The sequence below is a fragment of the Xiphophorus hellerii genome, chromosome 14 (assembly GCF_003331165.1).
Source record: "Xiphophorus hellerii strain 12219 chromosome 14, Xiphophorus_hellerii-4.1, whole genome shotgun sequence".
NCBI lineage: Eukaryota > Metazoa > Chordata > Actinopteri > Cyprinodontiformes > Poeciliidae > Xiphophorus > Xiphophorus hellerii.
The window spans coordinates 7,679,672-7,696,855 of NC_045685.1; the positions used below are offsets into that span (position 1 = coordinate 7,679,672).

General features: G+C 39.1%; 1 protein-coding gene across 5 annotated transcripts in view; it reads left to right on the forward strand.

Moving 5' to 3' along the window:
- The window catches only part of LOC116732693 (phosphatidylinositol-binding clathrin assembly protein), a 101,562-nt gene that overhangs the window by 15,393 nt on the left and 68,985 nt on the right, over window positions 1-17,184 (forward strand). For all 5 annotated transcript variants that reach the window (XM_032583015.1, XM_032583020.1, XM_032583016.1 and 2 more), the window contains exon 2: window positions 13,363-13,505. In XM_032583015.1, the coding sequence (XP_032438906.1) occupies window positions 13,363-13,505 (143 nt within the window). The remainder of the gene's footprint in view (window positions 1-13,362; window positions 13,506-17,184) is intronic.

A 17,184-nucleotide genomic window follows, 5' to 3' on the forward strand; every position in this document is an offset into this window, starting at 1 on the left:
GTATGAAATACAATGATTACCATTTTAATTAATTTAGAAAAGCAGCAAGTATTCCTGCTGCTGTGAAAATTATTTTCCAACGCGGATATTAATGCATACGAAGGTATATTTTGTATTTTAACTATTAATATAGACAGTTATAAACATTTTAGAGGGAGTCTTAAGTATTTGCGGATTTTAGCTATTCTCGGCCGCTGTGGTCCCTAACCCTATTTAATGCCAGGGGACCACTGTAAATATAATAAGCACATGCTATTTTAACTAGTTGTTTTCAAAAGTGTTTCAAAGTTATTTTATAAGTCTTTGTTCTACTCTTTCAGTTGGGGTTAGGGTTGTCTTTGAGTAGCTAGCCTGCAGTCAGCTGCTGGACAGTAGCTCATAAGTTTCTAACTTCAAAGCGGAGATACCTTAAGATCTGTAGGTAAAGCAAATTTTGTTTCCATTCAAAATTTTCTGTTTGTTTTTTGGCGGGTTTTTTTGTTTTTGTTTTTTTTTTTTAAAATCTGTACAAATGTATACGTCTTTCAGCAAGAAGAAAGCCTAGTTGCCTTTTTTGTAGCCACTTGACTGGCAACATGTAGCAATAAGTGGGCTTCACACAGCCGGAGAAAACTCAAGTTCACATCACTAATGCAACTTTAACTCACCCTTGCCTTGTTCCAACAATACAAACCTCACCTGGAAAATTATGTTTTATTACAGCAGCATACTCTTAAACTGAGAAAAATCAAATATTAAATTTAAGTGTGTGTTCAAAATCACCATTGCCACCATTTTTGGCACCCCTAACCATTCCAATAAAGAAATAAAACAAACACCTCTCTTTTCATACTTTTATTTACTAACAATATTATCTGAAAACATTAAGATAATAAGGCATTACTACTAGAGAACTTGCCACTTGAGCAGGGTTTCCACCTTTACTGTAGGATTGTAATTTAGCAATACTCTTGTCAATAAAACCTGCAGCCATGTTCTGATTTCATCATAGAGGAAGATATACAAATTGCATCTCATACAGGGAACATTTTCTTAATAACAATCTTGAAGCAAAAATGTAAATTCATGCAAAGTATCATTTGCGTCTTGACTTTTTGAACTTTAGCATTTCACACTGATAAAACTGCTCCACACTGCGCCTCGGCTTTTCTGTAAAGGCAATTATTATGAAGAGCTGTAATACTTCAGCTTAAAATGGTAACCGATTGAGCTAGCATTACACCATTACGTGTAGTGGGAGGTAGTTACTGTTGAGTGAGTCGGTTTAATATCGTCTTGGACGCTGCGGAGGAGTCGTCCTTGTATTTCTCTGGGCAGAGATGAAATCTGAGGAGAGCCCAGTGTGCACAGAGGCGGTCAGTCAATCCCAATTCTATTGTCTGACACCATAAACACAAATAGAGATCAATGTTACATCTGCCGTGCGATTGGCTGAAAAGTGAGCGCTTGCAGAGAGAATTGAATCCGACAGAGTCCCTAAAGCCGTAGGAGAGGCTTTGTTTCACTTGTCAGCACCTCGGTTTGAGATAGATGGCGTCTGAATTAGGACAGTCTTTCAAATATTCACTTGTTGGGTGGGAAAAAGGAGCTGTGTTTTACGCGATTGTAAAACCAACAAAGAAATGTGGGGAGGAAAAAAAAAAAAGAGCCCGTTTTCAGATTTAAAAGCCTTTCATTTTACTTAGGTCTTCCTACCTCCTTTGCGTCTCTCGCTCCATATAAGGAGGATTTATGAACATGTAGGCAGGCAGGGGAGGCTTGTACAGGGAATCCTCTTTTGTGACAAACCCCTTTTTAACAGTCTGGAACACAAAGACATATGGGGAAGGGAAGGAGATTACTGGTATGCCAGACAAGGTGCTGATACCAGGGGAGTGTTAATCTTCAACAGATTGGGACTGCAGCCCCCCTGGGCCCTTTCAGTGTCTGGCTTTTTTTATCTGCATACGTCTGTTGGGCGCGCACGTCCGCTACCTGCGCAGACTTTGAATTAAGGTCGGTCAACTCTGAGGCAATGCTCATGTTCAGGTAACTGTTATTAAAGTTCAATAATCTCAATTCCCCATGGGTCGAGCAGATCGGCAAGGACGGCTCGGTAGTCAGAGACGCCGTCTTTCAACCCAACCACCATCATTAAAACCTTCTTTTCTGTTAAGTCTCCAGCTTCATGGAGGCACTTTATGCAAAGTGTTGGATTCCTTGAAGCAACACAGGCGGTGTTCATTTTCTGGACTCCATAATAATCAGAAATGAATTTTCCCCAATTTTGTTCCAAAGGGAGGATTGGGACGATAAATGTTTTATAAAGTACCTTTCATATATCGCTGCTATATCTGCTGAGTAAAAACTTGCCAATGGATACAATTTTGTGCGTCTAAATGTAAGTTGTTTGACTGGTTGAATAAGTTTTGTTGTTTTTTTTAACCGTGCATCAGCTGACATGTGTGTTTTTTTTTAATGCTTACATAAGACACTGTAAAAACATTGCCTTACCTTTGTTGTAATCTTGATGAACTGCCACTGGCAAAAAAAAAAACACCACACACCCAGGAAGAGTTGTTTGATTTGGAGGTCATTTATTACACATGCAGACTAATGATGGGAACAATAAGGTGAGTGAAGGTTTCCAGGAACAGGATGTCTTATAAACCTGTTAGAGATTTACCAACACTTCCTAACACTCTTGCTGGAGGTCAAATTGTTAATTTATTTTTGTATAATCCAATGGCTGGAGATGCACTGATCAAAATTTTGTAGCCAATTTCTGAGCATCAATTTTTTATAAATCTTTAATTTCGTCGCTAGAGGTTGATTTTGATTTCTCTTGAGAAGATGGCTGGACATATGAAAAACATTTAAAATTTCTTGCCTTCCTCTCTTTAACAGAAATAAGAGGTTTCACTGTAAAATATTGTTTTAAGGTCTTAAACAGACAAAATGGCTAGAGATGGCATTTTAATTTGTCTTCATCATCTTTTATGAAGGATTACAATAGTTAGCTTAGCGGCCATTACTAAAACACCAGTCTCTGTGCATATACTCTTGAGAATATGAAACTTTACCTTAATTCTGAAATCCAGAACACACGCAGGTTGGAAGCCCAAAAGAATAAAACAAAAGAGGAAACTTTTGTTGTTAAGCTCTCTCTCACTTTCCTGCAGCCCGAGTGACCCTCATAGAAGAAGCTAATTATGGTGAAAATGTTACCTTTGAGTCTTCCCTCAGTGACAACTTCCACACCAAAGACTGTGGAAGTTGTCATGTTAGATTTTCGAGTATCTGACTTGTCCTTCAGCACTGAAACAATCTCTGATCACCAGCTGATTTATCTGTGACCCTCTGAGCGGTTTGTGTTTTTATGCGCCAATGCTTTTGTAATTCCTTAATTTTCTGCTATCTGTTATGATGGGTTGGAAAAATAGCACAATGTTTCTAAATCAGAAAAAAACGTATTCATCTAAGAAAAACCTTCTCTACATTTGTCCCTAATTTCATCCAGATCATACTGTTTGTGGGTGCTTAACTTTGTCTTAAGCTTTTTATTTTCTGTCCAATTTCAGACTTTAGTCAACATTTCTTACTTCACAGCCAGTAGGTGCACAAATGGAAACGATGTTGGTTCATGGTGGTTAAAGTAGTAGGTTAAAGGTTTAGAACCTCCTCTGTTTCTCCCGGATTGTCTACGTAGCCGTCTTTCAGGAATTTCAGCTATGTGAGCCAGCGCTTCCGTCTGGGCTCTCGCTCTCTCCGTTCTGCATTTTAAGACCAGTGGATGGCATAAATAGAAGAAAGCTCTGAACTATATAGAGAGATTAAACTGTGTCGGGCATGATAAATAAGGCTCTCATGTCCCGTAGTGTCCTTAAGAACGAGAAGCCAGAACTGAGAGGCCATTTCCAGGTCTGTTGCTGCATAATCGTTTCCGGGGTGCTTCAGGATTTAGCCAGAACCCCGTTTGAAAATGCTCTCAACGCACAGCGAGGACTTCAGCCCAGTAAAGGAGACCTACTGGGCTCAGGAGTGGACCACTTAGCACGTTTCACCAATACTGTAGCATTATTTAACACTGTTTACTGCAGATAATGGCTCAAATTTTGAGTCATTATGGTAATTTGATGTCTTACATTAGGGACTCGCCAATAAGATGAGCTATTGGTTTAGTACGATCATTATGTGCTTAACTTCTGGTGTTACCGCTGCAGTGTGTGCTGCTAAACGTGAACGTGTAGGAGGAGGAACAAAAACCACTGTTTTGGAAACACTGTAAAATAAGAAATCATTCTAAAATGAGGGAACTCCGCCACAATGTCCAGACATCCTTGTTTTTCATTCTGGTTGATGAAACAATCTTAGGAATCCAGGGTTTACTGAGTTTACCGCATCTTCTAATACCAGCAGCAGGAAAAGATTACGCATTTTGCATTTTGCTCTAGAAAGCTAAAGAAAGACGTCTAGACAATACTCTGTGTGTGTGCAGATTAGTATATTTATAACCCTGACGACCTTCTGTAGCCGGCTGAACAGATGGGAAGCAGGAGGAACTCTTTCTTATCACAAATGCACTTATGATAATTTCCTCTTGGTGTGTTTTCTGAAGAGAATTTCTGCTGATATTGAAAAAATGATTTTCTTATCGTGAAACATCTACATAAATGGTCAGATTCCTTGATCATTTAGATGTTTGTCTTACAGTCAAGCACAAACTTAGATTTGAAATTATCCAAATTTGCCCCGATATGGAGAAAAACATCCACAGATAATTTTGTTTAAGAAAGCCGGTCTAATCTAACTAGGAGGATGTTTTGTGCCCAAATATCCATAACATTAAAAATGGAGGAATAATCTAGAATTCAAATTGTCAAATTTAAAAAATGTTATTAAAGTGTTGTGTACTAGGCCTGAAACGATTAATCGTGATGAATCAATTATTGAAATGTCAACTAATTTAGTAATTTAGCCCTTTTGGGTGTCTAGTCAATTAAGGTCAATCAGACAAGCAAAATCATCTGGTTCTTATTGTAAACCAAATTATTTAATCATCTGTTGTTCAAATCACCAACTCTTTCTGTGCAGACATGAGCCACCAAAAAGATGTAGTTGTGCGTATTTTTAATTTTTTTTGACAAAATGTAATACTAGAAAGTTTAATAAGACGCGGTTGCTTGTCAGAACCCACACTAACAAACCTCCTGCGTTCGGAGTATTACTCAACATTATACGACTATTCAGTACAGAATCACCCTCAGAGAGGTTCAACAATAACATACCCAAAGGTTGGTGAATTTTCTCTCGCTCATCATTATCGGACCCTGAGCCCGGTCCCTCCAGCTTCCACACCGGGCCGCAGAGTCTCCGCTTGTTTCGTCCAAAGAGCACAGAGGTCAGCGGTCGACAAGTAACAATGGACCTCAGCTCGGGCAGGGACAGAGAGGGTCACTGTTGAGAATGAGATCACATTTACTGAGCATTTGTTTTTCACATGTTTGTGTGTGTGTGAGGGGAATACCATTATGCTGCCGTTTAATTTTCAATAAAATTCTGATTTTATATATATATATTTTATTTATTGGTAATAAATATATTTTATGCATTACATCCAAATTGAATATTGCTGTTATGACCGATAACCAATATTTTAGCCGATATTGTATCGAGAGGGTGTCCAGATGCTGCTTTTCCACTTCTGATATGGTATTGATAGCACAGCTGTGAGTACTGGCCGATACCAATATTGACCCGATTCAATATCAAGCTTACTTTTACTGCTTAATTTGCAGTGTGGAATGTTGGCAAAGACATGATCAAGTGATGTTATTCAAACGGAGACCAATAATCAACAACAATAGGTATAATGACTGAGCCATTTATTATTAGCCAATGGGTCTTCATGTGGGATACAAGCGCTACTGAATAGAAATGCTGGGGCGGACTAAATGCTGGAGAATGAAGAATTTAGATGCAAGCCAATATAATCAGATACTTGTTTTTTTGGCTAATATCTGACTAATTTCTGATATTGGATCGAAACACCTCTAATTATAACTGTATGCTGATGTTTACATATTTTACCCTTTTGACACCTTGAAGAAAATTGTAAACCCAGCTGACTTCACCAGTGGATCGCAGCTTTCAACTCCCCACAATCCTTTGCTGCATTACCATTAGCACTATTACATGACCAAGCAAATACCACATGATCAAACTCTTTCCCTCCCTCACCAGAACTAAACGGCAACAAGATGGTAATAAATATCGGTTGTTATTATCTCCACAGTTTTATTTATACCGATACCAATGTTTACAAAAATTACTATCGGACGATACCGATGTTGGTGTTAATATCGTGAATCATTAATTATTTGATTTTGCCTGGTTTAGAACTAATTAATTATAATGGTTTTTTTAGGGCCGTTTTTAAGTAATATATTGATAATGGCATAACAATGTCAGTTCTTCCTCTCAAAGACCAATAAACTTTAATTTGGTAAAGAAAATTTCACATTGGAACTAAAAGACATTTTAAATATCCAAAATAAAACACAACCAAAAACAATAAATGAAACTGAAATAAAAAAAACCTGTGTGGTTTTTTTTAAAATTTCAGTTTCATTTATTGTTTGAAAATTGAAACCATGAATAACATGGATTATGAATTCTCGGTAAACAAAATTCCCAATCAAATATTACTAACCATCAGAATAGAAGGGATCAGTAATTGCTTTACTTTGACTGGGCCCTTCTAACACACAGATTGCGTAACCTAACCAAATTTTCAGGCGAAATAAACCCCACGCAATTTTCTCCGCGATCTCATTTCGAGTCGGATTGTTTACATTGTATAATTTTCTCATCAATGGAGTGCTCCGGCTCTCCGTTGACTAATTACTGTGCAACCCACGGGCCCCAATTAGCCCGGTCGGACTTGGGATCGATGTCTCGCTGTTTACTCATTCTCTTGGTTTAGCTGCTGAAGGTGCAGCAGAACGAGAAGAGCTCCTCGTCTGCGTCTCTTGTCTGGCTTTTGACGAGGAGTGGAGGAGGCGAAGCGAGAGCTAGCAGAGCGCTGGGGTTGTGGATTCCTGCAAATTGTTCGGATGAAGAGACACTCATGTTTCACATGGCTCATCATCTCTTCTCATCTCCTCCACACTCGTTTACACATCGCTCTTTTTATTTACCATCGCCCTCCTTCCCTTATTCCTCTCTGTTCAACTCCTCTCTTTCTCTCTGTGCCTCGGTTGCATTTACTTCCCCCAGTTTTCTTTTTTTGTCCCTCTCCCCCAGGTCCAGGATCAGTGGCATCTAATGCTTTCCACTCCGGCTGATTAAGTCGGCACATGTACCCTCTTTACATTATCGCTAGCACACATACACACTGGTGCACCGGCGTCCCTGTGGAGCTAATCAGCCCTTCTCTTAGTACTCCGTCTCTCTCCCTCTCTCACTTTCCGCAACACCACTCCAGACCTAATGAAAAAACATGAGCTTTGAGAAAAACCCAGCCCAGACGGACAGATAGAAGAAACACTTTAAAAAAAGGAGTAGCTGCAAATAAAAAGAAAGCAAAGGAGATATAAAAAAGATGCGAATTGTTTCCAGTTGATTCCAGGCTCATTCTTGGATATAACCGAAACATTTCAAATTGAGATTCACTCGTTTAGCAGCTAAATGCTGTCGGTCGCCAAATATAGCCAAATGAACAGGTAGCACTGTGACACACCTTTGTATTGCATAGCTTCAGTCGCATTTGTATCGACTGAGAGGCCCACCTCCTGATGTGTGTGTTTCTCAAAAAAGAGAAGTGCCACATTGAGTGAATGATTTGGAACAAACCCGGACAGGGGGCCGTCTGTCGTGCGTTCGAATGAGACAACGCAGCGAAGGGAAAGGAAAGGGCAACCGGCGCCCGATTACAAAGATGAAGACTTCCTTTAGGAGCCTCCCCTGCCTCTGCGACCTAATGAAGCTGTTCTGTAGTTACCAGGTGTGAGAGCTGGCAGCTTATTACGTCCCGTGGAGAAGAACAAAAAGGATGCTGGGGAAAGAGGAGGAGCTCAAGAAGAGACGGAGACACGTGGAAGAAACTGAAGGGATCCAAACCCAAACGGAAAAGCAGACCTGATGCGAACGATCAATTCAAACGTGCGTGTGTATTGATGGTTTGCGCTTGAGAGACTCGCTGTGTTACCTGCATGCGACGAGCGGAGACACTGAATCGTTACGATAAGCTGGGGGGACCTGAACATGCGTCGGCTCAAATCAATCTCCATTAAAGCGGAGAACGGCAAGAGGCAGCCAAGCTGTTGGGCTCCGGTCAGATCGTGTTGCCCGCCCTGAGATCAAGTATAAATTAAAGAGGTTTATTCATCAGCTGCTGCTTGTTAACAGTCAAGTCAGGTATTTTCAGAAGACATTGGAAGGTGTTTGGATACATTTACAATCACCTTAACTTTAATATCCCTAAAGAAAATTAATGGAAACTAGTTAACTCCTCGCTGGAGGGACTATGTCTCTCGGCTGGTCTGGGAACGCCTCGGGATTTCCCCGGAGGAGCTGGAACAAGTGGCTGGGGAGAGGGAAGTCTGGGCCTCCCTTCTGAAGCTGCTACCCCCACGACCCGACCCCGGATAAGCGGAAGAAGATGGATGGATGGATAGTTAACTCCAGTTAATAAATTCAGTCTACCTGTGTATTATTTAGGGTGTTTCCACACCTGATAGTCCAGTAGACTGTTTGATTGGGGACCAAAATTGTAACATTTTTCACATTTTCAGATGCTGCAGTTCAGTTTCACACTGAAATAATCCAAACCCTTTGAAAAACCTGCTCACCTCCTCGCCTGTGGTGGCGCTGCATCAAGAACTACTGAAGGAAATGACACGAAAATCTCCAAAGAAGACACGTGCGCAGCTTCCTCCTTCACGAAATGCAAACAAAAATGAAGAGGCGTCAGATTTTAGAGGTTGTAGGATTTCTTTTTTGTCTTTGTCAAAAGACATGCGTTCAAGTTCATGCGCGTCGCATGAACTTGACTGGGACCTGCAGTGTAAATTAATACAACCTCGTCATGTTGCAAATTCCTCTATAGCGAAACAAATAGAAGCCATTTTTCTCATTACTGCTAGACTCGCGCATTTATATAGTTTACATTTATCCTGACTTCCTTGCGCTATAGTCCGCTTCCTGCTTTTGGCACGGTCTCCGGTTTGCTTGGCGTCCAAATATGAATTCGGACCTTCACCAGAGTTCATGTTCATTGAATCAAGAACTACGTTTTTTTGGCGGATCAGAGTTTACAGTTTTGGTTCGCATCAAAGTTCAATTGCGCATTCACACCTCCCCAAACAAACAGCACTTTCTAGGCATCCGAACCAGATTTTGTTTAAAGCGGACTAAACCGGGCTGATGTTTCACCTTAAACTATAAAAGTTTAAAACAAATTTAGGATTTAAAATAACTTTCCAAGTTGCGAACCCCAATATTATCATCGTCTGTATTAAAAAGTTCATGTTTGGTTGAATGCCGGCGTTTGCCATCCGGACGTAAACGGTTTCAGTTTTGTGTGAAGTCGGCCATGCCAAGGGCAGTGAAAGATCTCTGTTCCTGTTCTGACTCTACTGTATTATTACAGTGTTTGCATTGCGACGCGCATGAACTTGACTGGGACCTGCAGTGTAAATTAATACAACCTCGTCATGCTGCAAATTCCTCTATAGCGATACAAATAGAAACTTGAAAAGAGCTCATTTCCCATGACTAATCTACAAGAAAAGTCTTCCTGAAAGAGGGGAAAAAACACTCTGTTTGGGGCTCTTGGGCACTTGGAATATTCATTTATATAAGAAGAATTTGCATGGAGTTTGTTGTTTGGGAGGCACGTGCATGTTGCAAATGCACAACTAAACAAAAGAAGAGTGCTATGAACAAATATTTGCAAGTAACAAGAAATGGAGCAAGGTGAGCAAAAAGCCGAGCTCTCTTGCATCGGTCTAATTTCTGAAACGACAAAAGAAAACAAAAAAAAAAACGCGTTCTTTGTGCTCTCCTGCTGCCCTCGGCACATTCCCTCTCAAAGAGATGGGTCGTTTCACCCGTTCTCGGTGTGTTCAGGTGAATGTAACTTCCCTCAGTTACCCAAAAGGCTACTTCTCCTCCCCATCCTCAGCGCTTGACTGAAGGTCTAGGAAGATCGAGCCGAAGCTCCGCCTTTCATTAATAAAACTCACGCCGTGTTCGCTTTGAAGTTCTAATTTATGTTCCAATAAACTTTGTCGCAGCCTCACAGAAAGACTTTCTTTGTAAAAAGTATGGATTTATTGACGATCTTACCGGAGCGTGCCATCTCTTGTCCCTCGCTGCGCGTCGTTGTTTGAAACTCTGTGGTTTGGCAAAGCACCGCCCTGGCTTTTCTTCTAAACGACACACGTTCTCAGGGGTTTTGCTCGTGTTTGTCTTGCACATAGGTGCTGTGGCAGAAAGTAGTTTCCCAAAAGGAATTTTACTGCTATTTTAAAGTTACTAAAAACCTGTGTTTTGATGCTTTTAATACCATAAATGGCATCTACCGAGCTCCCTGTTGGATTCAGTAGTGAGTCTTGCCGGTAGTAAAGAACAGTTTTTTTTTTTCTTTAGTTTTGCATAAATGCATAAAGCTGTGGTTTGTGTGCAGTTCTCATTCTGCTGTAGCCATATTAAGCAAAGTGAAATGATGTCGGTATTCATAAATCAACCAGTCTTGCTCTTTGGAAAGCGAAATAAGAAATCCTCATCTTCCTGAGAACAATATGCGCCATATTAAAAGATGAAATGGGAAATTTAATATGCATTTCCAATCATTCAATTCATCTAAACCAAAAAATAAAAACCATACAAACACATATTGACTAAAAAAAGAGCAACAACACCAATGAATTTGCAATCTGCTCGGTAAAGTACTTACTAATAACAGACAAAAATCAGCTACATGAGTTAAAACTAACTCAAGCCAAACATTTATCAGAGTTATATCTGTTATCCACAAGTTAAAAAGAGCAGCATTTATTTATTTCGTAATATTAAGCTCTAAAATCCAACTTTAATCTAATTAAGGGAAGAACTTAAAACCTAGATGCAAGGCATTTTTTTTGTTGTATACAACCAAAGTGCTTTACAGGACATCAAAGAAAATAACAGCAAAAACCTTTTAGTTTTTGCTAAAAAAAAAAAAAAAAAAGAGAGGGAGACCTTCATATCATAAGCGCTTAAAAGCATTTTATACAAAAAAAAAGTCAAAATGTAAATTCAATCTCACACTTAAATCACTCAGCTGTGATCTTGTAAACCGTTTACTGGAGCCTTTGATTAAAAGCTGCACTAAACCGTGTTTTCGTTTGTGCTTTAAAGGAGCCTTGATTTATAATACCGCTTGTGTCCATCGCCCTCGCTCATGCTTGTTATTCATACCGTCCACTATGAAAGTTGAAGCTGGCTGATTTTTGAACTCTTGTGTTGAGCTTGCAGGGCTTCATGCAGCCTGCAGTAAAAATCGATGTGTTGAGAAGCAGAGCTAGTTATTGTTAGCAGTTGTCCAAAAGGGCTTCCAGGCAGGGACCAGCCACTTTTAACTCCAGGAGTCTGCTGCTGCTGCTGCTTTTGACTGTGTAGCTCAAACGTTCAAATGTAAAATTGTAAAAATAGGAACCTATTTCCTAATAAGCAGGTGCATTCAATCTCGTCAACATTTTGTTTTAATTCTTCCTGTTAGTAGGAAGTTATTCAGTGTGTTCTGTTAAGCTAATGCCATTTAGCTTTATGTATTTCAGATTTTTTGTTTTTTCTATTGACTACAATGTAGTAATGTTTGGCTTTTATTTTTATAATATTTAAGATTCTATTGATTTTTACCACAAATCTGTGATGGTATTTTTTTATGAGGCGATGAAATTCTCTCTGCTGTTTCTATGAGAACAAGTTTCTTTGCAATAATTATTATTTTTTGAATAGTAAATCATGTTACTAAATTGCTCTCCAACTCTTCCAGTCTTATAAACCAAGTCCTTGCAAAGTCCAGCATATACGTTTCTACAAAACAGCATTGTTTTTATCATCGTTTTCTTGCCAGTCTTACCATTGATTGGAGGTCTTTGCAATACATGTTAGACGCGCAATGATTTGTGGCTCTTATGTTGCATAACTGAGCTAAACATAAAAAATGTAGCTAACCATCAGCAGATCTGTTAATACTACTTTAGATAACTGTCAGCATGTTGGCTAATACTCTACAAAACATGCTGAAGGTTTGCTAAACCAATATTGGCTAACATTCACGAGGTTAGCCAATACTACTTTACTCAACCTTCAGCACGTTAGCTAATACTACTTTAGCTAATCTAAAAGTTACGACTTTTGTCTTCCTCTTACTTCATTTGAAACACCAAACTGTCACTGGAAATAGCTAATTTTGAGTCGTCTTCACTCAGAAATCGCTTCCACACTGAAGAGTGTAATTATTATGACCTGATATTGCTCAGGTTTGATCTTTTTCTTATCAGAAATGGATCAAACCTTTGGGTTTCTGACTGACTAGTTGCTCGTCAGGGTCAGTAAAGCTGAAAAATGTTTGATTACTGTCAACAAGCAATTCCTCTCTTTATTTTCCATGCATATACAGTACAGACCAAAAGTTTGGACACACCTTCTCTTTGAATTCAATTAGAAAGTGTGTCCAAACTTTTGGTCTGTACTGTATATTAGATGTTATAGTGTTAGAAGTTACCTTAATGTGTTGATATAAAATACAGAGGAGGATATTCCCAACACCTTTGACTTTTCATTCTTTCACACACAGTAAGCTGGACTCGGATTTTATTGGCCTCCTCATTTAGGTGAAAGAATTAAAACTTTGTTTTTCAGGAAATTGCGAACAGTCCTATCAGAATCTGATCCAATGCCTTTAAAAATACAATAATAAGAAACCTAGGTGGTTTTTATAGTAGAGAAACATCATAAAAGTCCTGACCTAAAGATCACAGACACTCAGCAACAGGTTACACAGAAGTACTTGTCAGTGTTGGAACATTGTAGGATCTTATAGCGCTCCGTCTGGCTCTGATGTCTGGGGCTGCCGGTTTTTTTATAGATTGACATTTCTGGACCCCGAAGTTGAATTTTCCCTCCCCGGTCTGTAAATGACTGACACCTGAACTTCTCCTAACACTTCTCCAGAGAACAGAAAGTCAGGAGGTTTCCCCCACCCCCCCACTTTGACGTCTTTCTAAAGTTGAAATTTCATTTGATTGTTTTTGTTCTTGCAGGTTTGTATTGTAGCAATGCTGTACTCTGCGTTTAACAAACTTGTTTTGCTTGTGCGTGTTTGTGCTGCAGATCTGATCCACTGCACCAATGAGATGAACGTCAACATTCCCCAGCTGGCAGACACTCTTTTCGAGAGAACAGCCAACTCAAGCTGGGTGGTGGTCTTCAAAGCCCTCATTACCACCCACCACCTCATGATGTACGGCAACGAGGTACGGGACACACACACACACCCACGCACACCCCCACACACACACCAACCCCTCCAGGGCCGTCTGTGCAGGCTACATCAATAAGCAGCGTTATTACTCAACTCTGTCTGGCATGTTCGTAAATACAAACACATTAGAATGTTTTATTCATGTCCGCGTCGTCGGTTCGATCAGAAGGAAAGCCGACGTGTGTGGGATCGAGACGGCACGCGGAGGAACCGAGGACGCATTCGACGGACACAAAGCTCGGAGTGATTGAAACGGCTCTGGAGTGCGCAGAAATTAATTGGCTCAGTGCGAGCTAAAGGCAAGATGAGGAGACGGGGATGGAAGCAAATGAATAATCAAACGAATTAGCTTCACAAAAAAACATTGCTGGAAAGATAGACGAACCCGCCGCCCTCTCTGTAATCTGACATGAAAATTCAGCTACATGGTCTTTTCTTATTTGTCTTCCTTACTCTGCAGTGCGTAGAGAAAGTCTTCACAACTCTTGAGCAATTTATTTTGTCTGTTTCCAACTAGGAAATCACGGCACCCACATTGATTTTACTTGATATTAGTTATCTTTTAACGTGTCGATCAGATAAATGTCTGCCGGTATAAACAACCAATCTTTATTTTTTTAATCTTTCTGTCATCTGTTTCTGTTCACTTTTTTAAAACCCAACGGTGTCAAAACGGTTGTGAAAAATACATGTAACATCTGTAAATATTGGTTGTTGTCCATAAAAGCTATATTAGTGTCGGATGTCGATATTGGCCCAAATTTTCATATCGATGCTTCTCTGGTTGCAATCACAAACTTTTTGTTAAAATTCCGACTTTAGGCGACAGACCAACGCAACTAACACAGCGACAATTATTTCAGTATTCAATTATTCTATCAATTATTTTAGACGATTAATGGATTAATCGTATAATCATTTAACTAAAGCTTTTTTTAATTCAAAATTAGAAATACATTAAAAATGGAAATGAACAAATTCAATTATTTTTTAATAAAGAAAATCAAACTTTTACTGCCTGAAATGCAATAACATAACATTTCTTTTTGTGTATTTTTGATCTTTTGTAACAAATTATCTATATTTTTTGTATAGTTTTGCCTTAACTGCTGCTCTGTGAGTCGTCTTTCTTTTTTTTTTTCACAAATGGCGTGTTTTTGAATCTTTATGCTCCAGTTTACGATTAATCAATCACTAAATTAGTTGATATGCCAGTAACCGATTAATCATGAATAAAATGATTCATTGTTTCTGCCCTAGCTTAAATAAAATCCAATAGAACTATGGGTGCACCGATTGCAGAGTTCTGGCCGATCACCGATGATCGGTACCGATATTAAATGACAAAGCCTGACCTGCCAATTTTGAGAGATACTGGTATTTTAAACCTTTTTTGTTTTTGCCTGAAAAGTTGTTCAATTTGTAAACAGAGTCTCTTGTTCTTAACCCCTAAATACAGCCAGTAAAGGAGATATTTGCATTTTTTATTATTTTCTAATTTATTCAAAGCAGATGTTGATCTTCACATTACATATTCCAGTTTGCATTTTTAGTGATCTTCAAGTTTGCAGCCGGTTAATTATTCAAGTCGTTCCCCCTTGAGAGACAACAGGTTTCGCACATTGCGTCTTTTACATAATGTCAACTTTAATATTCAGATGAATTTGTGCCCACTGTGGCGTTCTAGTGGTTTTAGTGGCTCGTTTCTGTGAAAACAGCAGTGGAAGCTCGACTCTGCTTTGTCTTTTGTCATCCTGAATCGTCTGAACGATTTGCAAACATTCCTGTTTAATCGTCATAAGCCTGTATTGTAAATCAGGCGCTTCCCAACCAGGTAGGGGATCCCAGAGCTCGTCCAACACGCAACTTAATTCAGGGTCAAATGGATGATTCCAGCAGAACACACACGCTGCTGTTGTCACTGCTGCGACACACCGTTTCACCCAGACAGATCAAACACAGTCGCGCTTTTCAGCATTTATCGTGAACCACCTGCTGGATTCAGTAAGTGGAGTAAAAGTCTGCAGTCACAAACATCACACACCTGCTTCTTTTGTTTTCCTTCTTCATTACGGAATGGGGAAATTTCACAAAAACCATTAAGTGCTACTGCAGACATGCATATAAGTTTTGGAAGTAGAGCAATATTTTCCAAGTACAGAATGAATGGATTAATTGAAAACGGTTGGGAACTGATAGAATGATGCCGACCGTGACTTGCCCAGAAGGTTTTGGAGACGCAAACCACTCCGTTTTTAGTGAGCTGTAGATATTCTTTGATCTGTTTGGACTTCGTTGCGTTTATCTGTATCAGCCTGTGCTAGCTTGTCAGCAGGGTGGCTTTTTCAAATAAGATTTTGTTGGAAAATAGACATAATTAGATTCCTCTGAATGTCCGACTATCTCCTTTGAAGGAAGCCCATTGTGCAGAAGGTTTCTATTCCGACAGTGTGACTCACTGAATGAAAAACCACTGAATCAAGCCTGGCGATTGGCCGTTTATATTAATACATCCTTTCTTCTGCCTTTGGCGGATTACTGTATCAAAAATCCCCCTTTTGGGATTAAGAAACGGCCCACAACAAAGTGATGTCACTGAAGTTGAGCTCATGCTCAGACCTACTGCAGTAGTTTTTACTGATGAGGCTTTCATCACCAAACTCATTTCTGGGAAGTAAATGGATAAAATGAACTATAGCTAAGCACAAAAAAGAAATTAGTGTAGGCAACTATCAGATCTGGTTGGGTGTTTTCTAGTTGAATTCAGTTGAAGTCATGATTATTTTTCTGGTGCAGATTTAAATGGAGACCCATTTGCTTTTTCCACAAGATATAAAGCAATAATACAAAGATATAATCAGCAAACAGTTCTTTTTCATCTAATGTCAACAGATATAAGCTTTAATTCAGATCTGTGTTGCTTTTGTAAAAAAAAAAACTGGTAAGTTAAATAGGTGCTAATGAATTACACACCTAGGCATGGACTGGTAGCTTAAAAAACTGTTTTAAAAAGTCAATTTCAAAGCCACTTAAAGTTTACATTTTATACCATGGGCAGACAGAAGTTCCTTTTCCAATTATGTTGCCGTTAGCCGTCAGTCACCTGCGTATCACACCTGAATTAGGAAAAACAAAAATATTCAGAAGGATTACTCTGTCGGTTTTAAAACAAACAAATTTAAGAACTTTGTCCCGCAGCACAAAATAAAATCTAGCACTAGGATAGTGCTTTACGAAGCAAATGTTAGCATGACTGTTAGTTGAATTAAAAGGCTTTTCACTAGGGCAAGGAGACATTGCTAATAAATTAGCTTTCTTTAGCTCGCCACTCTTCCACACATTAATCTGCAAAGAGCAGAAAAACAAGAACTCTTTTGGTAGTGAGCACATTTTACTCTTTCCTGTTACCATTTTGCAAAACGATTTTGTTGTGATCAGCCTCCGTAGTTTTTTCTGCTGTATTTTAATGCGGAAACACAACAGTTAATCCTGCTGTATAAATGATCCAACATTTATTTTTCACAGATATAAGGACGTATTCTTCCTGTATCCATAAGTTTCACACATACATACACATTAAAAAAAAAAAAAATCAAATAAACAAGTTTCTGTAGCTGTCAGTTTTTTTTAAGTGCCTAACATGCTTAGAAAACAACAATAGAAATAATGGA